The sequence below is a fragment of the Aquarana catesbeiana genome, linkage group LG10 (genome assembly GCF_042186555.1).
Source record: "Aquarana catesbeiana isolate 2022-GZ linkage group LG10, ASM4218655v1, whole genome shotgun sequence".
NCBI lineage: Eukaryota > Metazoa > Chordata > Amphibia > Anura > Ranidae > Aquarana > Aquarana catesbeiana.
The window spans coordinates 51,745,253-51,769,909 of NC_133333.1; the positions used below are offsets into that span (position 1 = coordinate 51,745,253).

At 41.5% G+C, this 24,657-nt stretch overlaps 1 protein-coding gene across 1 annotated transcript; it reads right to left on the reverse strand.

Annotated features, from left to right (window-relative positions):
• Nucleotides 1-1,474: 1,474 nt before the first annotated feature.
• NOSIP (nitric oxide synthase interacting protein) lies at nt 1,475-24,657 on the reverse strand. The gene is made up of 9 exons (XM_073602166.1): nt 24,533-24,657; nt 21,079-21,169; nt 19,704-19,809; nt 16,750-16,831; nt 13,908-14,049; nt 12,687-12,814; nt 8,324-8,511; nt 5,961-6,069; nt 1,475-4,416 (listed from the first exon to the last, which is right to left on the reverse strand). Exons 2-9 carry the CDS (start codon nt 21,146-21,148, stop codon nt 4,345-4,347), a joined length of 897 nt encoding a protein of 298 aa, XP_073458267.1. The 5' UTR covers nt 21,149-21,169; nt 24,533-24,657; the 3' UTR covers nt 1,475-4,344.

The following is a 24,657-nucleotide window of genomic DNA, read 5'->3' on the forward strand; positions in this document are numbered from 1 at the left end:
AAGTGAAAGGTTAATGTATTTCTCGCCTGTTAGAAATTGAACTGTTGGTACTGCGCATATGTTACCCAGAAGCAAAAAAGTTTTTGTCCATTAAACATTTAAAAGGACCGACCTACATACATTTACTGTGGCAGGGCAGCCCTTAAGTGCAAAATCACAAACCTGTACGTGATTTCTGTGCACGGCGGTAGCCGCTGATTGTCTAATCAGCGGCTACGGCAGTTGTGATGAACACCGACCACCCGCAATCGCTGGTGAGACAGGAAGGTCTGTCTATGTAAACAAGGCAGACTGTCATTTTGTCAGACAGGAAGAGAGACCTCTGCAATTCCTGCTAATCAGGAACACAGATGTCTCTCTTCCTTAAGTGCATCCATCCCCCAATACAGTACTTAAATAAAAAAAAAAAAAAAAAACACCCAGGGAACACATTTAACCCTTCGATTGCCCCTGATGTTATCCACCTTCCCTGCCAGTGCATTTTTTTTTTTTTTTTTTTTTTTTAAGCACTGTTCACTGTATTGGTGTCACTGGTCCTCAACAAAAGTGTCAGATTTGTCACAGTCCCGCTCAAAATCTCTGATCGCTGCCATTACTAGTAAAGACAAAAAAAAAAATTAAATCTATCCCATAGATTTGTTGGCCCAAATCAATATACACTTTTTGGGACTTTTTTTTTTTTTTTTTTTACCAAAAATATGTATTGGCCTAAATTGATGAAGAAATTAGATAATTCAATCCTCCCCCCCCCCCCCAAACTAGTCAGTCTTTTTTGTTAGCTAAAAAATAAACCGCAGAGGTGGTCAACTTCCACCAAAAGAAAGCTCCATTTGTGGGGGAAAAAAAAAAAGGATAATCAATTTTATTTGGGTACAGTGTCACATGACCACGCAATTGTCAGGTAAAGCAACGCAGAGCAGCATTGCAAAAAAAATGGCCTAGTCAGGAAGTGGGTAAAACCTTCTGGAGCTGAAGTGATTAAACAATTTATTATTGGTTAACTTGGTCATTACATGATGGCAATATCACTTGCTCTCATGACAGTGTGTTAATTTTTTTTCGAAAACACATTCAAATGATTTTTTCACTGGTGTATGGCCATGCACAGATCATGTCACAAGCAGTAAAAAAACAATGAAATTAAGTTTTCCCAATGGAGGAATAGACCAGTCCTCATCAAGAACTTTATCATAACTATTAACCCCCTGCACTCCACAAGTCCAGAGGCAGAGAGGGAACTGGGCACCCTGCACAGAAGAATTCTACAGGATCCAGCTGTCTGCACAACGTGGGACATCTTTCATTACAAAAAGTGTTTTCTTTTGCTAAATTTTAGCTTAAATCAACTTATTAAAAATAAAGAAGACGAGGATCTTGAAATGCTGGAAGGAGAAACAAAAGATAAGTGTAGTAGAACAATGGTCTGCTATTACCAGGGAATTCAGGGCCTGAATAATAAAATTGCACCATAACATTTAATAACACTATATTTGACAGTTTTATTTAAAAAACAAAAACAAAACGATGAACAGATACATGGAATAAAGAAATACACACTGAATTAGAATGATTTTTAACATGGAAATCTGAATCCAGCAATAATGGCTACAGTGTGGGTGAAGCTGGTATCGGGGGGCCTGCCATGAGTTTTTTTTTTTTTTTTTTTTTATATACTGGAGATGCAACTTTAAATGTAACCTCATGCTCATTTTTAATTAACAGTGTAACAGTTTTTTTTTTTGTTTTTTAACCAGGGTGCCTTCAGATTTTTTTTCAGGGATACCTTGGCAAAATGCCTAAAAATTGCCCAAAATTGTATACAAACCAGCGGGTGGATGAAGCCTGCCTTTTAGTCACACAAAGCCACAGGTTTTTATTGTACACTATTAAAATTTTCCAGCGTTCTAACAACCAAATTACATCAACGTTTGGTAAGGAGCATGTCGGGCTCCTGCACAGCATCCTCTTTTCCTCCTTCCCTGCCCCTCTCCATCAGCACTGGGGTTACATTAGCTGAGTGAGGGAGAAGAGAATACTAGTTAGTACCCATGTGCAAAGGTGTATTTGCTTTGGAAGAATAAATCACCTCCAACTTTGGATATCCTACAGGTGTGGATGTTGCTGTGTTATGTTAAACTATTTGTTTTTTTTTTTACTATTTATTAGAATGGGGTGTCTCAATACTATGCATAACTTTAAAGGGTGTCTTGACTGAAAATGGAGAAAACGTGTTAGAGAATGGTTCTGGGTTTTCACAACAGAGATGAGAACATAGAAAAAGGTGAAAAAACAAAACAAAAAACACAGCAAATAGTGACACCTGCTGGCTTAGCTTATATTTTAAAAATAATAAACAAGACTTTACCAATCACTTTAAGTTGAATTTGTATGCAAGTTTGAACAGGTACATTTTTTTTAAATACAAAACATTAAAATATGCTGTATTTGGCTAACAAAAAGGTACAATTTTGACAAACCAGAAACGCCCAGTCCAGGTAACTGATTTTTCCATACATGACAACTGCTTTATGATTCAATTTCTGACTGATGGGGGGTGATCTTTTTATAGCTATGGGAAGCCTAATAACTTCAAAGAATAAGGTCACCTTAACAAAAATGTTACATTTAGAGTACATCTCCCTGACCTGCCTGCTTTGACCCCCCAGCTCCCCCTTAACAGCGGGCTGGGGGTCCTCTCCCCGTACCCATTGTCACAATTCAAAGAGTGTGGTTGTGCAGGGATCTGCCCACAGGGATGCGCCCTTCAATCACAGTGTACTGTGAGTTAAAGGATTAGTTCACCTTTGGGAACAAGTTACATGTTTCACTCATTTTTACTATGAAACATGCAGCATGTTCCCACAGCTGCAGCTGCTCCCCCCTTGCCTTCTCTCCCTATGAAAGCAGTACGGGAAAAAATTCCCCCGTACTACCTGTCACTTTTTAAAAAGAGCACGGCCGTGCTGGGCTCTGCCCACTTGGCTGCGCCAAGACTTCTGTGAATGAACTACTCCTTTGCGGATGTCGGCCTGTAGTTCTCAATGAACTACCATAATGCTGTTGAGCACTGCAGTAGTTCATTGAATCTTCCAGTCAGTGTTAAACTGCCTGTCCGTACTATGCACGGGCAGACAGCTTACATTCATAGTCTGCAGGAGACCTGTTTGGCACCAGTGATCACTGATGTAATGCTTTCCAGGCTCCAAAAAAAAAAAAAAAAAAAAAATGTATATTATATATATATATATATTTTATTTAACCTTAAAAATGGGCATTTATTTATTTATTTTTATTTTTTTTAAAGTGAACTTATCTTTTAATGAACTACAAGTCCTGTCAGCCTTTGTGGCACTGATGAGCGCTCTAGGCAATTCATTGGTCTTCCTGTCATTCAGTAAGTGCCTGCCCGTATCAGAGGTATGAACAGACAGCTATACAGACAGTCAGCAGGAGCCCGACACTGCACCCGCAATACAAAAAAATAAATTAAAGTAACAAATACTCATTTTTACCTGCAAAAAAAAAAAATGTGCATTTATAAAAAAAAATTCAAAAAGGTGAACTTATCCTTTAAATATTCAGTGCTTTTAGGAAAGGCTAAACCAGTCTAAAAGGCCACTGATAACCTCAGTTTCTGAAAATATGTGTTTCCTGGCTGATCCCATGGCTTCACTACTTTCTAAATTACCAACTATGCAAAAGTACTTGCATACTTGTCCCAAGTTGGTGTCTGCAGGCTGTAAATGCTAGTTACCTGGCTGTCTATGCCAATCTTCTGGTTTCAACTCAAGTATGCAGATCAGGATCGTCAGATTCCCGATCCACATTCTTGCTCTGCATCAATAATTCAAAATATTGAAGTAAGAGACTTTGCTCACATTCCAGCCAGGCAACCGGCATTTTTAGAAGGTGAAGTCAGCAATTGCAGCCTCTATTTTTTTTTCAAGAAAGGTTTTCTTTTAAAGCCCGAGACCGCTACCAAGCCAGCATTTTCAGGAGGAGCCTACATAGTTTTCTCTGTATTTTAGCATCTGTTTTTATAAGGATAAAGGCTTAAAATCTTAGATGGATCGCTCACCTTAATATTCTGAAAGAATATATACAAATTATCCACTCCTAGGTAATGGGAGTAACATGCGACTGTTCAATGTTGAGGGAATAATAGAGGAAACTGGGGGCTGGCTACTTTTATCACTGAGCTGAGATTCAGTTCTGCAGTCAGGACCCAACCAATGTTCAATGCCTACTTTATTGCACACAAAAAGGAATAACCCATTTTTGTAGTATAATTACAGAAAATTACAGAAGGGTGCTGAATGGAGAGGTTGGTGATACAAATACTTCTCATGCCTGCATGACTGGCCGAGCTTCTTTAGCTTCCAGCTGTACTCCTGATCCAGAGAATCCTGTGCCACCCTGCAAAGAAGCCATAATTATTATCCTATGTACAGTGAGAGAAATAGAGACAGTTACACCTGAAAGGCAAATCACAGCTAAGCAATCAGTCCTGTGTGGTTATTTGAAATGAAAAATAGGAGAGCTGTAAAAGCTTTTTAAAAAAACTGAAGCGCACTGGGCTCAACATCTGCAACCAGACAGCAGCGTCTGATGTCACGGCTCCCAGAATTCACAGCCGTTGTCAAGCGCTCCCTGAGCCGGAGCTGCAGGATCATGTGGCCAGACCAGAGTGGATTACAAATAATACATTTTTCTGATACAGGTTAGGTAGGATATAGGTGGAAGGAGGAGCAACAGAATAGCTAGACCTAGGCTTTTCTTCCACTTTAATGTTGAGCTCTACTTTACTGTCCCCAACTGGGGGGTTTTTATTTGCAACTCTGAGCAAACAGGAGATGCAAAACTTGTGCATTGAAAGTGGAAAAACAGTTACAGTAAAGGAATCATCTGAAGGCACATCTGAGGCACTCAAAGGATGCAGCAGCAGCAATAAGCCCAACAGTCCCTGGACAGTATCAGCTGAAAATAGCACCCACAGTATAGAACCCATTGAGGCCCCAAAACGCATCGTCCAGCACCACTTTCTGGAAGCATTTGCCTCCCAGAAGCCACCCAAGCAACTAAGGGCTCAACACTTTTGCAGGTCCCATGCTGCAAATGCTATTGCAGGTTGATACTTCTATTTCTGAGCCCTCCACTGGTCGATGACTTATTGCTGCATCTCCAGAGTGCCTCAGATGTGCTTTCAATTGATCACTCTTCTATAAATGTTTTTAAGTTGATTACTACTAAAATCTACTTTTATTGCACGAAGGGGCTGCATGACCAAAGTCCTTACCCATCTCTTCACCTTGGGGTATATTTGTGGACTTCTAGGAGTTAGCCATCCCTTTTTGACTTATCTACACAGTACTGTGAGCTATTTTTTGTTTTACTGAAGCAAAATGCTTCTCCGAAAGAAAAAAAAAAAAAAATTGGAGGGACCGTAATTATCCTTCTGTCAGTTAAACTATGTAAGAAGTTAAGAACAACAGCTAAAAGGCAAAAGGAATGAGTGAGGATCTGCTGAATATCATCAGGATACTAGCACAGTGTGGACAAATTTTAAAAACTGGAAGCAATGGATCTGTGTTGTCCATAGTGACCTACCCATACCAATTAGAAATTGACTGATGAAATCTGATGCATTGCTATGGGCAACATGTACAGGCTTTCTTACTTCAGTTTTATAAATTGTATTAAAGGACTTTGGTGCTACAATGACTAAAGAGCATTCAGGCAGAATCATTGACAACACAGGATGAGAGATCCCGCATAGAAATTATAACACTACTTAAAAAAAAAAAAAAAAAAAAAAAATGCACCTTTAGAAAATTCTTCAATAACTGGTGCCCAGACACAATGTTCTGAAGATTAGACCACGGTCCTTTATAAGTTTCCAGGCTGTGGAGGTTTTAGAATTATTGCCAACATTCTACAAGGAACAAGGGAATGACACTTACCCTCTGCAAAACAAGAATATCCTTCTCTGTAAGCTTCTCTCCACTGACTGGATCAGTCATATCTTTCTTGATCAACTTCTCCACGCACTCCAATGTGACCACAGCTCCCCTAAGCCGTCAGAAGAAAGTTGTCAAAGAATATGTTATATATGTAATTTCATACTCCTGATATGTGCCTGCTGTACCATGTACTTGTATGAAAAAGTCTCCTGTTCTCTCTGTATTGCTTCCTTTATGTGAAATACCTGGTGTTCCTGCCAGTCCCTCTGCTTTCCTATTTCACACTATCCACACTAGGCATGAGAGCACACAATGTAGGTGTTCACATTTACTTTAAGTACAAGAAAGATTCAAATACACCTATACAATTCTAAAACCTGGGCTTGGTCTTCTAATATAGTCGGTTTATACTATAGAAAAAATAATAATTATAGGCTGTATAGATTTGTATGATTCACCCTGATGGTGAATAATAAATAAGGCAATAAATACATCAAATTTATATTTACAAAATGATAAGTCCATCAAACAATGCGCAATACCCATTATGTCCTCCAGGTGTCAGCATATATCTACCATCCAGACTAGTGACCCCAGATCCAATCACATATGGTCTGGAGTAAAGAAAAAAAAAAAAAAAAAAAATGTCTAGACTGTAGACAAAAGAACGTCATAACCTCAATGAGAGATAAAACGAATGAATGAATCTTGTCGATGTACTGCAAATGCAATTCATGTGTATGCAAGGAAATAAATGTTCCCCATTTCAAAGGTTACCTTGTCTAGCTTTTAAGTGAAAATGTTCAGTCTACAGTAAACTGCCAAGGTGACATTTAGCTCTAGATCAAATGTGACCTACCTAGCATCAAGCCTTCCCTTTTAAAGGCCTTTGCTAGAAAGCAATGAATGGGTGATCAAGTCACAAAGACAATCCAGTTACATATAAAGTAGACATGGACAAAAGAATATATATCTACCGCACATGAGCCAAAAAGGTTACAAATACATCCCGTGTGAAAGGAAATCCACTATATATATTACATGCAGTGATCTTCTAATTTACAGTCACCCTGTTCTCAGTTTTGCTACAAAATGTTTCGTATTTAAAGATTTTATTTCTCCACGATTTGCATGAATAGACATGTTGCCCAGAGTTTTTCTCCCCCTTCACCCCTCCCACTCGCATAGATTGGTTGGTGGACTGTCATGCAAAGTGCTAGACACACGTGTGATGCAAGAATTTGGAATGCCTTCTATCTAAAGCCTCGTACACACGATCGGATTGTTGGCGAACAGAGCATCAGACTTTTGTCCGAAGGGCGTGTGCCAGGAACTTGTCTTGCATACTAACGGTATACAATTGTCAGCCAACAAACACAAACTTAGTGACGTATTCCATGGAACCTCAGCTTGAGCACCACCCTTTGGGCACCTTCTGCTAATGTCATGTTTGGTGAGCATTGATTCTGAGCAGGCGTGTTTGTACTGTACAGGCGTGTACAGATATTAATTGCAACCCTATACAGTCAGCCAGTTCAAATCAATGAAAGGTGGGCAGCTGCACAGACCTGCATGCACATCCTGGAGTGTGCATCTGTGCAAGACCGATACACGGATCAGAACACAGACAGACTGCATGATGATCTGTGCATTGGACCCACACAAATGTTCACTCCAGGATGCGCTTAGAGATCCGTGCAGCCTGCCTGCCTGCACAGAACACCTGTGCACATCCTGCAGGGGTCAAGATGGCCCTTTGCACAGGTGTATGGATTAGTACCCCCATGGAAAAGAAGCCTAACATTTTACTTCAAAATGTTTCTAAACTTTAATTTAGTGCTACATATTGTTTTAGTAAATCAACCCCAGACTGTGCAATTGCAGTTGCCCCAGAGATTAGTAAATGAGGAAGGTTCTGCTGACTTCCATCATCCAATCATGTGCAAGCAAAATCGGTGTGTTTTTATTTTCCTTGCATGTGATTAGGTATTCTTTGCAAAGTGAATCTTCACCTCATTTACTAACCTCTGAAGCAACTGCATTTGCAAAGTGCACAGTCTATTTGCCGTTAGTAAATCACCCCCATTGCACAAGGTACTTCTGTTGTACTGAAATTATTGTACTGAGTTTTTTTTTCCCCAATTTTTTTAAATTCTCTCGGCCCACTGTAAAAATGTAACTGAAGGATTATACTGCTTTTTTTTTTTTTTTTTTTTTTTTTTTTTTAGGCTGGGGAAGAGAAAAGGAAAAATGGTGTATAAACCTATTTCAATAACGTGTCACTTTGACTTCATAGGTTTTGCTTTTTTTTCTATTTTTATAAAATGAGACTTAGAAAAAAAAAAAAAAATGAATGGACTTACGAAGGGCGTAAAACTGCACAGGGTACAGAATTGCCAAGCATATCCCGCGTCACTGCACAAACGTATCTGTCTTGGCGGTTTATGAGACCGACCCGATCCACCTTTTCATCTACTTTAGTAAACTTTACAGTTATCAAGTCTTTCATCTTCAGAGGCTTTCCACTCATGGGACAGTAAACATTCTTGTCCTGTCAAAAAACAAAAAAACAAAAAAAAAAACCCAGTAGTTAGCATACAATGTGGAAATGTGTTATGAAATACCATGAAGGTTTACAAAATACGTACACATATACATGTATGTTAACAAACTATTGCAGATTCCTACCTACTTCTGTTTTGGAGATACTACAAACACCCTAAGAATCAACATCTCGGGGCTCATTTTATGGTGGATATTAACCCAAATTACCTGACTTGCAGCATCTTACCTTCTCCTTATGGACTGGTGAAGTTCTTTAGAATGCAAGGTTCTGCAATGAAGTAAGCACAGGGCTTGTCACCTGGTTTGATGAACCACCTATGCCTGATTCTCAAATATCTCACAATTTTATTTTGCACCTATCTTTGCTTTTCCTATGCAGTTTCTGAGAAGAGTATCTTGAGTGCAGCCCCTTTGGTAGAAATCCAAGACTACTGCATTTTATATGTCATTTCCAATCATCCTTATGGAAAACATAGCTGCTGAAAACTGAAAAACCCTTTAAGCTCTTCAGGTAAAATCAAGACATATTAAAGCATGGTTAAGGTGAAGTGGCGCAAATGGACCTTTACAATATTTGCCATGTCTTCACATCTGTCACAGAACATCCCCTGTTCCCTTAAAGCATCAATAACAGCACAGCGCTTGTGCTGTGTAATTTGGCCCCCTGTATAAACTAAAATACCTGGCTGATCTTGCCAGGATCTGCCCTCCCCCCTGTAAACGGACCACAGTTTATCATGGCTGCTGAGCCCTGACACCGTGGTCAGTGTACATGCCTCTGTCATCCACAGCTCTCCTCCCCCCCCCCCCCCCCTCCTCTACCCCCTCCCTGCCTGTCAGCTTGAGACACTGCCTGCCCCTCCCCCCTGCAGCTCTTAAAAATAAAAAAAAACACTATATTATAGTTGTACCTTCCCATCTGATATATAACGATGTGTGTCCCAGTGCCTGTGCTGTACAAAAAAAAAACGACGCCAATTTCTACCTCATCTCAGAGCATCTCCCAGTGCTCACGTGACTGCTCGGCTCTCTCTCTCTCCTCCCGGGTGATGTCAGCGGGAGTTCTCGGCCCCTCCCACTATAGCCGTCAGTCGAAGAGAGTCATGTAAGCACTAGGAGACACTCTGAGAGGAGGTAGAAATCGGTATAGTTTTTATACAGCACAGGGACACAATTATATAACAGATGTTACATAGTTACATAGTAGGTGAGGTTGAAAAAAGACACAAGTCCATCAAGTCCAACCTATGTGTGTGATTATGTGTCAGTATTACATTACATATCCCTGTATATTGCGGTCATTCAGGTGATTATCTAATAGTTTCTTGAAGCTATCAATGCTCCCCGCTGAGACCACCGCCTGTGGAAGGGAATTCCACATCCTTGCCGCTCTTACAGTAAAGAACCCTCTACGTAGTTTAAGGTTAAACCTCTTTTCTTCTAATTGTAATGAGTGGCCACGAGTCTTATTAAACTCTCTTCTGCGAAAAAGTTTTATCCCTATTGTGGGGTCACCAGTACAGTATTTGTAAATTGAAATCATATCCCCTCTCAAGCGTCTCTTCTCCAGAGAGAATAAGTTCAGTGCTCGCAACCTTTCCTCATAACTAAGATCCTCCAGACCCTTTATTAGCTTTGTTGCCCTTCTTTGTACTCGCTCCATTTCCAGTACGTCCCTCCTGAGGACTGGTGCCCAGAACTGGACAGCATACTCCAGGTGCGGCCGGACCAGAGTCTTGTAGAGCGGGAGAATTATCGTTTTATCTCTGCAGTTGATCCCCCTTTTAATGCATGCCAATATTCTGTTTGCTTTATTAGCAGCAGCTTGGCATTGCATGCCATTGCTGAGCCTATCATCCACTAGGACCCCCAAGTCCTTTTCCATCCTAGATTCCCCCAGAGGTTCTCCCCCCAGTGTATAGATTGCATTCATATTTTTGCCACCCAAATGCATTATTTTACATTTTTCTACATTGAACCTCATTTGCCATGTAGTCGCCCACCCCATTAATTTGTTCAGGTCTTTTTGCAAGATTTCCACATCCTGCGGAGAAGTTATTGCCCTGCTTAGCTTAGTATCGTCTGCAAATACAGAGATGGAGATGTGATGGTACAGATATAATATAGTGGCTTAACCACCACTTTAAAGCTGAATTACAGGCAGATATAAACACGCACTATTCCAATGCACGCTCCAATCTGCACACTGCATTCAATTGTAACAGAGAAAGTGATGTCTCCTTCGTAGCTGTGCCGTGTGTGTGAATCACAATCGTGACTGGACAGATTTATAAATTCTTTGGCAAATTAAACAGGGATGGTCTCTCAGCCAGAATCATGTACACCAGAAAAGCTCATCTTTAACTATTTCAAAGACATTTCAGATGCTTAGCATGTACAGCAAAACAGTAGAGGCTTAATTGCCTTGTCTGGTGTTTGTTGCATAACTTTTGTGACGTGAGGTCTAGTGTTTACTTCAAAACTACTGCTTGATCCAGTAACATGCACAAATCCGGAATATTGCTGCACACTGGTATCTTTATTGAAGCATTAAAATGACAGGTATCACAGGTATGACAGGTATCACAGGTAAGACAGGTATGACTTTTTAATGTTCCTGAGTAAGGATGAGCTCAGGCGTGTTCGCAACTAGCATGTGCAGAGCCTGCCAGGAAGTCGGCACTGCACAGCACTAATCGCAGGCAGTGAGACATTTTCCCGATGCGCGGCTGCAGAGATCGAGGAACTATATAATCAAAGGGGTGAACAGCACTGGTCAGCAGACATAAATAGGACCCTCAGAGGCAAAGTAAAAACTTTTTATTATTGTTAAAAAAATAATAAAAATGTTCACCAAGGCATACAGCAGTCAATTGATGGTCATGCAGAGACTTGGATTAAAAAACTGACAGTACCTGGAGGCTGGAGCCAGATGGATGACACAGGGACTTAGGGAAACCCAGCACAAAGCGGTTTGTCAAAGAACACAGGAGCACCGCTGGTGGGGGCCCATCCAGGACTGTAAGGCCAGGGGTCCGATGAACGGGAAACCAAACTGCAGGCACAGGAACTGTTGGGGCCAGTATACAGCGGCCGCTCGCACTGTGTACGAAGCCCGGAAGTGATGTCACAGCCCCAACAGTTCCTGTGCCTGCAGTTTGGTTCCCCCTTCATCAGACCCCTGGCCTTACGGTCCTGCATGGGCCCCCACCAGTGGTGCTCCTGTGTTCTTTCCGAACATGCCTGAGCTCATCCTTATTCCTGTAATATCATTTTAATGCTTCAATAAAGATAAAGGAGTGCAGCAATATTCCGGATTTGTGCATGTTACTCAATCTCGAGCTGTGCAGCACCCTAGATTCTAGTTCACAACATGTGAGAGTTGGTCACTCACCTAGAGTGGCATTACTGCTTGACCCAGCACCTATTATGCAGCTATTGTGGCTGAAATACTTGATCCTGTATTTACTATACAGCTTTTGCAGCTTGACTGCTCTCTGTGATAATGCAAATAGGGAACCAAACCTACCTAGCATTACTGGAAAGAAGAATGATTTGGAAGAGGGACACACAATGTAGCTGATGAAACTCACGAGTGGGTCCCACCAGCTGTCTAAACAAACACAGAGGATTGTTTTATTGTACAACAATGTGCTGCATTGCTTGTGCCTGACTGATCTATTTCTCAATAAACACTCAATAAACAGCCTTACATTGGAAACGGGTGCTTTAGGATAAAATTGTGCGTGTATAAACTGCACTTATAAGCAATATTGCTATAGTAGCTGCCCATATAGGGCCCAACATAACATTTATAAATGAAGTAAAGGGGAAAGATTTGTATGGTTTTAGGAACATGTAGGTAAACTTGATTATGAGTAATAAAAGGAAGTTTTTATTTTTAGGAAAATCTGGCTGGTAGTGAATAAATAACATGTAATCACTGTGAAGTTTGAATGCAGGCTGTGATGTAACTATTGTTAAATGGATAACAGAATGTATTCTATGGAGATATGACATTTTACATATTTAGCTGCCTGGAGTTCAGGTTGAAATTTGTGTTTCGTAGAACTGCTTTGTATCCTATTAAAGTGAATAAATCCGGTACATCACTTCTATTTGTAAAAATAAATTGGTTTTGTTCTAATTTAGGATACTCACTGGCTTCTTCACAAGTGTGGATTTGGCCTCTGGTGTCAGCGATGGGATCCAAAAGCTGGGAAGCTGCTTGCTTTTATCCTCACTGCTTTGCTTACTGCTGCTGGCCTCTTCTGCTGAGCCATTACTCTCTAAAAATTAAATAAAAATAAATAAATTAAAAAAAAAAAAAAAAACACAAACACCACACAAAAACTCACAATGAATATTAGGATAACCATGCAGCAGCTATCTCCAAAAGAAAACAAAGAAAGCACACGCAAGATCATGTACTGTACATCAGATGATACTCAGCAACACAAAAACCCCCTAAAAAAAAAAAAATCACCAAACTAAGATAAAAACGGTCAGACTGGAATGTGAAAAAAGAGTTTAGTGTTACAAGTGACACAGGAAGCCATAAAAAAAATAAAAAATAAAACCCACACACACACAAAGAAATAATGGTGGCCATTTCTGCTGCTCCTCCCATGGCAAAGATGGATGCCTCGGGTGGCAGCGCTGCTTGTGTACACGTGCATACACGCACAAACAACAGGCAGTCAGCTCAGTAATACTGAGCCTGTTAAAAGTGCAGGCTCAGCATCACTGAGCAAAATTTCCTGCCCAGCCACTGTGCAGCTCATACAAGCAGATGCAGTGGCTGGCAGAAATGTGCTCAGTAATGCTACACCTGAACTTTTATAAGCCTCCACATCACTGAAGAGCTTCAGCGAAACTTCACTGTGGCTTTACCAGGCTGCGCGGTACCGAGAACAGTGTTCAGTATGAGCAGAGATAGAAGACCTACAGTGGATGGAAAGAGTTACATACCCCCTGCCAAATAAACGCCACATGCTTTCAAAAATATATGGTTTATAGCAGGGATATGCAATTAGCGGACCTCCAGCTGTTGCAAAACTACAAGTCCCATCATGCTCTGCTCTAGGTGTCATGCTTGTGGCTGTCAGAGTCTTGCCTCATGGGACTTGTAGTTCTGCAACAGCTGGAGGTCCGCTAATTGCATATCCCTGGTTTATAGGAAAGGGAAATCTTTAGCAAACATAACTTAAATGGGAAGCACCATTTACAGCAGAAGGGTTAAACAGCCACAAAAATTGTGTAATCTATAGGCACCACCAGTTAATGGGATGACTTACCAAACCTGTAGACTTCACTAACAGTAGTGCAAAAAAAAAAAAAAAGGGAAAGGATTAGCAGAAAAACCAAAAGATTTCACTATACCCATTTTCTTTGAAAAGGGGTTGAGTGGTTTACTGATGATGGACATTTCCTTATCAAGAAACACTTTCATTTTGGACTCCTTTGCAGCTTTGGTTAATTCTTCCATTTCTGCCTTCTTCTCATTCTTCTGCTTTTCATACAACTGTATGATTATTTAAGAAAAAAAAAAAAAAAAAAAAAAAGTTCAGTTGAGCAGCAATTTTCATGCATAAACAGCACAATTTGCTAAATGCATATATACAGCCATTGCAGGTGTTGACTGTGCATTTTAAATGCCTGCGATTTAACCATATATAGGGTAAAATATATATATATAAACATATATATAGGGTAAAATAGATTTACCCTATAATTAGGATATCATTCAACCAATAAAATTGACCAATGTCTCCTGCAAAATCCTGCATATTTTAATAAAGTGGTTCTAAAAAGATACAATGTTTTTTTATCAACCCTTCTGTATGCAGCTCTCCCACCAGCCTCCCTAAATACTTACCTGGGCCTGAACTTGATTCATCAATGTGCGCAAGGGCAGCGGTTTCCCTCAGCTCGCTCTCTCCTCAGACAGAGAGGCAGCAGCGGGAGCCGTCAGTTCCTACTTCTTTCAATCACAGCTTGTGAGGAGAGAGCTGGGGGCGAGGCGGGGCTGAGCTGTGCTCTGCGTCAATGGACACAAAGAGCCGGCTTGGGAGTGAGCCCGCACAAGTGCACCCAGAGCAAGCAGTTTACTATGGTGGGCACTCAGCAGGGGGGTGGGGAGCCAACAGTGTCGGCAATGGACCCCAGAAAAGGAGGCTTGGGGCTGTTCAGTGAAAATTCATTGTAGAGAACATGTAAGAATAAAATTTTTTTTTTTTTTTTCTTTTTAATAAGAAAACATAAGGAAGAAGAGGTACCCAAAGGGTATTAGCCCCTAGGAACTTGTCACCTTTAAAGTGGTTGTAAAGCCACTTTGTTCTCTACATACAATTCCCTGTGTTATGTGCCCCAGCGTATGCGCTTTATACCTTATTTTAGAGTGCCGCTCGGCACACGTGACTGCCCGCCTCTCTCCCTCTGATCTGACAACTACAGCAGGAGGGGCTGAGAATCCCCCGCTGACATCAGCTGTGAAGATAGGAGAGCGGCGGGCGGTCACGTGAGCACCGGTCTGAAATAAGATATAAAACTGCATATTTTTTATATAGCACATAACTTTATCTAACACAGGGGATGTAAGAAGAGATTAAAGTTATTTTAGCAGCAGGAGGGGAGGGTCAGGCACTGACACTAGCTGATGGGGGGGGGCGGGGGGGGGGGATGGGGGACAGAGGAGAGACAGCGGGATGACAGAGGCAGGCAAATTGACCACGGTATCATGACTCAGCAGCCATAATAAACGTGGTCAATTTACAGAGGGGATGGCAGCACCGTGTAGGATCAGCCAGGTATTTTAGATGATAGAAAAAGGACAAATTACACAGCACAAGCACTGTGCCGTTATTCATGCTTTAAAGAAAACAGGAACAATTTTATTTTTTTGGGTTTGATTGAAAAGTTAATCTGATTGGCTGCTCTGTCTTACTTTGTTTTGCACATCACTACACTTTCTCACAAGCAATTTGTCTGCTGAGATTTCACAGATGTAAATTATTGGACTGAACCGTTAAAACTGGACCAAAGAAAACCATTGCCCAAAGCAATGTTTTAGCTTTACCTTTGAGACTGAAAAAAAGGGAGGAAGACATATGGAATCCAACTGTTGCTACAAACTGCGTCACTATACTAGCATACGATTTTAATCAAACATAGGATGCTTTATAGCGAGTAAATAGGAAGTGATGCTCATAAAAGGTAAGCTCTTGTCCCCATTTCCACTGTAGAATGCCTGAGGGACCTAGCAAACGTGTGTGTGGGATGTACCTACAGTTATGCATATAGGCAGTCAGCATTTTCATTGCAACTTTGGATGGGCTTTGGAGGAACAAAGGGGTTGATCCACTAAAACTGGAGCACTCAGAATCTAGTGCAGCTGTTCATGGTAGCCAATCAGCTTCCAACTTCAGGTAGTTAAATTAAGCTTTGACAATGAGCCCCCGTTCACATCGGAGCGATTTGACATGTCAAATCACATGCCAAATAGCAGCCTATTGCTGGCAATGGCACTGTCCTAATCGGTGGGACACCGACTTTGCGGCGCCACGCCAATTTCCAAAAGTAGTTCCTGTACTACTTTTGGCGACTTCGGGGGCGATTTCAAACCTGCCTTCAGTGTGAATGAGGTCTAAAACCTGGAAGTTGATAGGTTTCTATGCAGAGCTGCAGCAGCTTTTGCACTCTCCAGTTTTAGTAACTCTCCCCCAAAATGTCAAACAAAAAGTTATGTGCTGTGAGGTATATGCTATTAGATTTTTAAAGTATCCTGTACTAAAATGATTATGGAGGCCAAGTTTGTCCCCAGGCTGTAAGGAATAAGATGGCCACCTGTCTCTAGAGACCCAAACCTGGTTATGTTGTTTATTTTTTAACGGTTAGTATGCATTTTTATGCAAAGGGAAAAGGGGGAAGCACTGCAAAGCACACTTTGGGTCTGATAAAGAAAGTCAACATAAAATTACTATTCAGTGACTCTGCAAAATCACTAAAGACATAGAGCTTTAAAAACTTTTGTTTCGACTGCCTAAGATTTTCTGCATGACACGCTTAAGAACTACAAAACATTTGCACAACTGTGTCCCTTTCCTGGCAGCTCATGTTTTTGAAATATGGCATCATGATAAGAAAAACAAAAGGCCTACTTGTTCCATTGACAATTGGATATATATTCCCTCTTGTGTAAAACCCCACCATAACCATGCTTCACCTTCATCTGACGAGCAATCTCTTTCTTCTGGTGTAAGATGTATTCCAAGATGGCTTCTTTCTCAAAGATGTATCCATCTGGCCTGCAAAAATGAGCATCAAGAGAAACTTATCTACAGCAACATGGTACAGTCAGCAAGTAAATCTTTAATTGTGTTTTCTATAACTAGGTAAATGATTTTGTTTGTTCATAAAGCTGTGTCCCCTTTTTGCAGTATTTAATGCTGTGTACACACGGTCGGACTTTTGGGCTACAAAAGTCCGACGGACCAAATCCGGCGGACAATCCGATCGTGTGTGAGCTTCCCCGGACTTTCAGCTGACTTTTCCAGTCGCAAATCTGACGGACTTTAGATTTGGAACATGCTTCAAATCTTTACGTCGTAACTCCGCCGGACCCAGAAATCCGCTTGTCTGTATGCTAGTCCGACGGACAAAAACCCACACTAGGGCAGCTATTGGCTACTGGCTATCAACTTCCTTATTTTAGTCCGGTGTACCACATCACGTACGAATCCGTCGGACTTTTGTGTGATCGTATGTAGGCAAGTCCGTTCGTTAGAAAGTCCGCCGCAAGTCCACCAAAAGTCCGTTGAAAGTCTGTCGGACGGGCTGCTGGACTTTTGTAGCCGAAAAGTCCGACCATGTGTACGCCCCATTAGAGTGAACCTGGAACCAAGTACCTTCCCAAAAGAGCTTTTTAGTCAAATATTCACTGTGGACTTTGCTGAAAATAATTTTTCAGACAAGAAGTGGTTATTTATAATGATAAAAGGAAGCCCGATTCTTATTCACATGGGTATAAATGGCCACTGTGTGGGAATTAATTACAATAAATTTGGGGCGATGAGCTCTACTATCCACGTAGCTAACCCACTAGGGCCGAAAACATAACCTTTACTATCAAAATTAGAGTATTTTTGTTTATTGGATTCACAAACAAATGTGGCTTTTCACTAACAGGGGAAGCATAGAGAGTTATCAAGGCAAATATATCAGTCTCCACATCATCTTCATAAATGGGGAGATATCTATTTGCACTAAAGGAGATAATGTTCTAGCATACGCTCTATCAAAGAAGCCCTTATAGTGTATTATCAAAATAAAGACAAAAATTCTCTAACTGAGCTGTAGTGACTATCATGGAACTCCTATTAGTGTTAATCTGCTTTGAGCTCACGTAAAGATTCCAAACATATACGCTAGCTCAGAGCTCAAAATTTCAAGTCCTAAGCTACTAGCCAGGCCTCAAGGGTTACTCGCCACCAGTTGCTCCACCCAACCCCTATCCTGCCATGCCCCTAATCACACCCTAATAAAATGACATTTAAATGTTTTATGCAGACTCAAGTTATAAAAATAAATATTAACAACTTTATTAGTGTCCATCAGTGCAGCCTCACCTCTGCCCAGCAATGCAGCCTACCTGTATTCATCAATGCCGCTTCACCTGTGCCCAACAATGCAGCCTCACCTGTGCAGGGGAAGAGAGGAGAGGAAGAGGATTGCCAGACAAATCATAAGAGCAGCGAGGAACATCGCTGTAACAGCTTTAATTTATATAGCCGTGTATTCTAACCACAGACCATCACTTACAGCCCCGCCTCCTAGCCAGGGACTTTGAAATAGGTCACACGTCCTGGGATTGGATACAGTGTTCTGTCTATCAAAGTACCCGAGCCCGGAGCTGTATGTGACAGCGAGTGCGGGGAACACACGGCAATTGAAATGAAAGCTGTTTTACAGCGATGTTCCGCTCGGCTCTCTCTCTTCCTCTGGGCGATCACTGGGAGAAGAGCCGGCAGTGCTCACCCCCACGCTCACCAGCCCTCATTTTCCACTCACAAAATGCGAGTGGAAAATTTGAGGCCTGCCCTAGAACTGTCTTGATAACTTAACTTATGGCCATGTGGCATTCATGGCGATTGCTATCCCCACTTAAGAGCTGAAAGTGGCAAATGAAACAAATGTGTAACTTGAAATAAATAACTGTCTACGAGGCCTAACTACATTACATTCAAGATGCATACACAGCAAGCAGTGGACTGCATTCTTTGGTGAAGGGAGTTTATTGTGTCGCAAATGCAGCCTCACTTCAAAGGAGAGTGACATATACTTAACACTCTTTGGAGGACATGCTGACTCTTCACAATTGGTCCCAATGACTATTCACTATAGGTCAGGTAGATTGCTTTCAGGGCTCTGGGGCTCCACCCATCCACGAGGAAGCGCTCACCTACTACCAGCACACAGTGGCTTGCTCTTAAAGCTGGCTGAGCTAGCAAGAGGGGGACACATTGACTGTCCTGGTAAACCCCCCCCCCACACACACACACACACACACACACACACACACACACACACACTGAAAACAGAAGAACAGCAGCCACGACCTGCTCGTAAACAGGGGGAAATCTCAGATGGGTAAAGACAAGGTACAGCACCCACCTCCCACACCAGACATTTCAGACTGCCCACCAGGCTTCTTGCATCAGTTCCAAGGAAACATGTAACACCCGTCCAGAAGAAACACCACAATGATGCAGGTGCCTGGATTACCAACTTTAAACTCTGAGGGGTAATGTGTCTCCTGTCCCGATGGGGGGGGGGGCCCGAGCTTTGCTTCTCATGGTCTTTACTGGAAAAGGACTTGGGTGATAGAGAGATATAGATAGTATAGTGAACCCACTAAACACATCAGCTTTTTCACATTGTTGATCTTTCAATAAAATATCTTTCTGGACTATCACTACTGATGGTGTGTTCTTGTTATGTTCTGTGCATCAAGAAGTCAAACAGTGGCATCCTACAGCCCCTGGTGGGAACTTTTGTTTCGCCAGGCAGCAACCACCCTAACAGATTCCATTATATTCTGGGCTATGTGCAAAGAAAGCAGAACAGCCACTGGGCCTTAGAGATAGCCTATATTTTACATGTGGTTCATTCAATACTTACGTTACCACAGGATCTTTACATGGCTGGAGGGATAAGCAGCAGCAATCAAAATCTTTCACGGCATCTCTGCTGAGCCGAACAGTTTGTGTTCCATATCCAGAAGCAGCTGAAATACAAACTGGCTGTTTGAGTAGTGTTTCAATTCAGTCCCAGCAGGACTTCTTAAAACAGGACCTTATTCTATAACTGTTGATTATTTAAATAAAACCCCATCAAGACAAACCTGAGCTTGCCATTTTAGATTTAATTAAACCTGTACTTGGCCTATACAAGGCAAACATCGGGATTCTTTCATAGAATCCCACATTTTCTCATAAAGCCCCTCAAAAATCACAGTGCTAATTCGAGGTTGGGTTGGAGTTTCCACGGGGATAAATAGCTCAAGAAAAAAAATGTTCTCTAATAACTGTTAGCATTTTTCTGCCAGGGCTCCGACGGGTGACGAGGACACTGAAGAAGCAAGCAAAAGTATTTACAACTGCCCAAGGCACAGGTAGGTACAACTGCTCAATGGACAAGTTACAGGTTCATTTTAAAGATGGAGCTGATGAAGCCTGACTTGCATATTTGTCTACCCACCAAGTAGTGAAGTGAAAACGAAGGAGACAACCCTGTAGCTTGCATTTTGAAAAAACAGGTCAACAATGATTAAATCTGTGTTACTGGACTGTGTCAACTGTTGTTCTCACTGTGGGAAAGACTCCTTTTCACATAAGATTAAGTTGTGCTTTATCCTTATCCTTTATCCGATTACTGTAGAATCATTCACTTGTTGCTTCAGCATCCTGCAAATCAGTGTATATCAGTTTGGTGTGCGATGCAGATATCTTTATGATCGCTGCACGACAGCATACAGCATAAAATGTGTACAGCATAAAATGTGTACAGCATAAAATACAGCCCTTATGCAGGACCTTGGATGCGGATTTTTCTTATTATGGTTTACGTAGCTATACACTGCAGTCCAAAACAGACCTGTGTGTATGGGCCCATAGGATACAACAGTGCTACATTAAGATCTGTACAAATTACAGATCTGAACGCAGATATCTGCACACTTGTGTGAATGAGAAAAATATAAGCGCTGCCACTGCTTATCCCCTTCAAGAAGTGCTAGTTGCCTGGCTGTCCTAGCAGAAGCACTAATTCAGAACAAGCAGGTCAAAAAGTCATAGTGAAGTCAGAGCATCTGATCTGCACACTGGTTTTTAGGTCACTGACTTAGAAAGAATGGAAACTAAATGGGTCATTGTGATAAGTAGACAACTGATTGCTGTGACAAGTAAGATGAGGGACAGGGTCGCAGCCCTTCACCATTCTATCCAAAACTAATTAAAAACATCTGGCTGGAATTCTATTTTAAAGTGCTACAAACCAGTGTCTTTTCTCTTCTCGTAGTAGGTGTACACAGCTCCAGCTGTGCAGTTCTTTCCATGTCTTGTCATCTTCAGTCACAGAAAAAGCAACTATAGAAATAAAAAAGTGAGGTTTTAGTTTACAGCTTATTTCGAAAATTCCCAAAGGGAATTAAAAACAATATGAATAGACAAGCCATAAAAGAAACATTCACTGCCATGGTGAACCTTCTTATTGAACAGATAGTTGCCTTGCTGTCTCTGCCCCAAAATGTTTGCCTGTCTACAGACCATTTTCAAATTGTTGCAAATTCAGCTAGGTCATTGACCTTCAGGGAAGAAATGATCATTTGGGATGGATACTCCCAACTAATAACCACAAGGTCAACAATAGAAGTGACTACTTACAGTAAGCATATGTAGCAAAATCGGTTGTGTTTACACCATGTTCTTCTATACAATAACTGTGTGGTAGTCATATCTACCTTAAGCTTAATTATATTAATCAGGTAAGCGGAACTTCACTTAAAAAAAAAAAAAAAAACTTTAGCTCATACTTTGGGAGTTTGTTAGTTGCAGCCCAGGCTGGCACACAATGCTGAGTGTGCTGGCACCCACTGACACTGGCTGTAATTGACAACTGGCTAGGATATCATTTACAAAGCCTGGTTTACCCACCTCCCTCATGTCACTGAAAGCCAGATGGTGGCTGACAATGTTAGTGTGCTTCATGGGAAAAGTTGCCAGCTAACCTACAGGGGTACCCAGTGCTCCTAAAAGTATGGGGGTTTGGGGCCAATGTCTGAAATGCATGCATAGGTGTCCATCAGACATCTGACATGCATGAATTGGGACTGGCCTGAGGTGTGAAGTGCATGCAATGGAGCTGATCTGAGATCTGATGTTTTTGCATTTGGCCAATCTTGCGTCCGAAGTGCGAACGCTTTAGGGTTGAAAATGTTTTGTGTGTGGCTTTGTAATACTATATTGCACTCATAACTGTACTGCTAATTGGAAGTTAAACTCAATTATTACAATAACATAACCAGTGCAATACTGTTCCTCTTTAAAAGGGAAACCATAATGGTTTGTGTTCATTTTTGTTTACCACGCTCTAAACTGACTTATTCTATTGCTCTTATTTATCTGTAAAATCTCCTTTTGAAAATAAATCAGTAAAATAGTGCTTCTATAACAATGTGTGTTTAGAGCATTCTGGGAATGCATGTAAACTGGAAGTGGCAGCAGGAGATATGTGGTGCTAACATGCAAAATATTAAAACATGAGAAAACAAATACTTTATTTTAAAACTATAGCATTGTTTTAAAACACAGAGTGCTTTAGAAAACTAAATATGATCCAGTTAGGGTTTACATCTATTTTAATTACCAAAAGTGTTCTACTACACCATGTGTTGGCAACCTGCAAGTCTGGGCTGGCACGCAATTCTGTTTGGCTGGCACCCACTGACACTAGCTATAATTGACAGCTCACTAGGCTGTCGATTACATAGCCTGGCCTACCCATCTCACTGAAAGCCCACCGATGGCTGTGGATGTCGTATACTGAGGGAAAGAAGCACAGAACAGGTACAGGGTTTGAGGCTGACCTAAGTACTGAAGTGAATGCATCAGGGCAGAACCAACATCTAAAGTGCATGCATTGGGGCTTACTGGAGCTGATCTGATGTCTAAAGTGCATGCATTGGAAATAAATTGACATCTAAAGTACATTCACTGGGGCTGATGTGAGGTGTGCATAGGAGCTGATCTGATGTCTGAAGTGCATGCATTAGGGTTGAACAAATTATGTGTGTCCAATTTTTACACCAGGTGTCAACAAACTTCAGCATGTGGGTCCAGCCTGGCAGACAATGCTGTTTGCACTGCCAATTACAAAGTCAGGCTTACCCACCTCTCTGACATCAGTGAATGCCAGCTGGTGACTGAGGATGTTGTATGCTGTGCAGAAGCCCAGCATAGGTATAGGGATTGGGGCCAACTTGAGATTTGAAGTTCGTGCATTGGGGCTGATCTGAGGTGTGAAGAGCTTGCGTTTGGGTTGAACATATTTTCTGTGTGCACTAGGTGATACATTTTTGCAATCACTGCTGCACTGCTAATAGTTAAAAAGAGTTAAAGAGATCATTATATACTAACTTGCCATTAGCAGCAAAACTACAAGTCCAAAAACTAAAAACATACTAAGACCACACACACACAATTGCTCACAAGCCGTTTTTCTAAGGATTGTGTAAATGACACTTAAGCCTCTTTCGCACAAAAGGTCTGATCAGGTTCACCTGTCCATTTTTCTGGTGGACTGGATCGGGTGGTTTATTTGCCCCCATGGACCAGCAGGTGTAAAACAGACTTGTGTTCATTTACAACCCCCCACCTCGGGTCCGCTAAAAAAAAAAAAAATAAAGGGGATGCATCCTCCTTAGGCAGGCAGATCAGAGCGGAGGTAGACTGCTGTAAATTAGGGTTGCCAACTCATCCCTTTAACCCCGAACACATATGAATTACACAGAATCTGAGGCTAATTTAATGCAGATAAAGCACCAAGTGAGTTTAATTATCACCTCAATCACCCACAGAACTTGTGTAATTAATATGTGTTCGGTTTTAAAGGGATGAGGTGGCAACCCTACTGTAAACAGATAGCAGAGACTGTTTACTTTATGGCCACACATACAGCAAAGAGGGGTCTGTCCACTCTGCATACACTGAGCAGACACGGATGTGTCATCCACCCGCTCAGCTCTGATCAGCAGGATATCAGCTCACAGATCCTCTGCTGATCAAAACAGTCAGCCCTGTGTGAAAGGGGCCCAAGGCCTCATGCACACAAGGAGTCAAAAAAAAAAAAAAAAAAAAAAAAAAAAAAAAAAAAAACACACTCTTCTGAATGCCAGAACTACTGCATGAAATCAAGGCATAAAAAAAGGAGCTAAAAGCTGTGTATTGCACGTATGTGTGTAAATGCATTCTACCAGCCAGAACAAAATTTATTCTTGTTACTGGAATACATTTACATGTTTATGTATGTTTGCACATTTTTATGCTCAAAAAACACTCCTCGCTGGACGCACCTTTGGTGGATTATTGTTTCTGCCTCTTCTAATACTCCTGTGTGCATGAGGCCTATGTGTGGAAAAGTTTTCTGACCCCTGTATTACACTAAACCTTTCATCAATTACTACACGATCAGGATACACACCAAAAAAAAAAAAAGGGAGTGATGTGTCCAACAGAGGGTAGCTGGAAGACAGAACCTGCCATTATCCCAAACCACCATCAGGAAGACCATGGGCTCTCTCGCCTGCTCCTGAGGGACTACCAGTCCCAGCATTCATTACCGCAGCTGGAGAGCCACAAACCAGTACATTAATATTAGTATCCTCCCAATCACCACAAATACTGTCCCCTATATAAAAAAATATGTATATATGTACACAACCCTGTGTTTACCTCTCCGTGCCCGGAAGTGCCGCTCTATAATCCCAAGCAGGCGCACAGTTATGACGTACGGATGTTCCGTGTTTGCCACGTGACCTAAGAGGCGGCTCCACAGGGAGAGTCCCCGCCTCTGTGAT

Excerpts from the sequence above, each read along its gene's own strand:
- NOSIP (XM_073602166.1), bottom strand. The coding sequence starts at position 21,148 with ATGACAAGACATGGAAAGAACTGCACAGCTGGAGCTGTGTACACCTAC. Across the intron at positions 19,810-21,078 it reads CGAGAAGAGAAAAGACACTG|CTGCTTCTGGATATGGAACA; the intron begins GTTTGTAGCACT and ends TTTGTATTTCAG. Across the intron at positions 16,832-19,703 it reads TGTAAAGATCCTGTGGTAAC|GCCAGATGGATACATCTTTG; the intron begins GTAAGTATTGAA and ends TCATTTTTGCAG.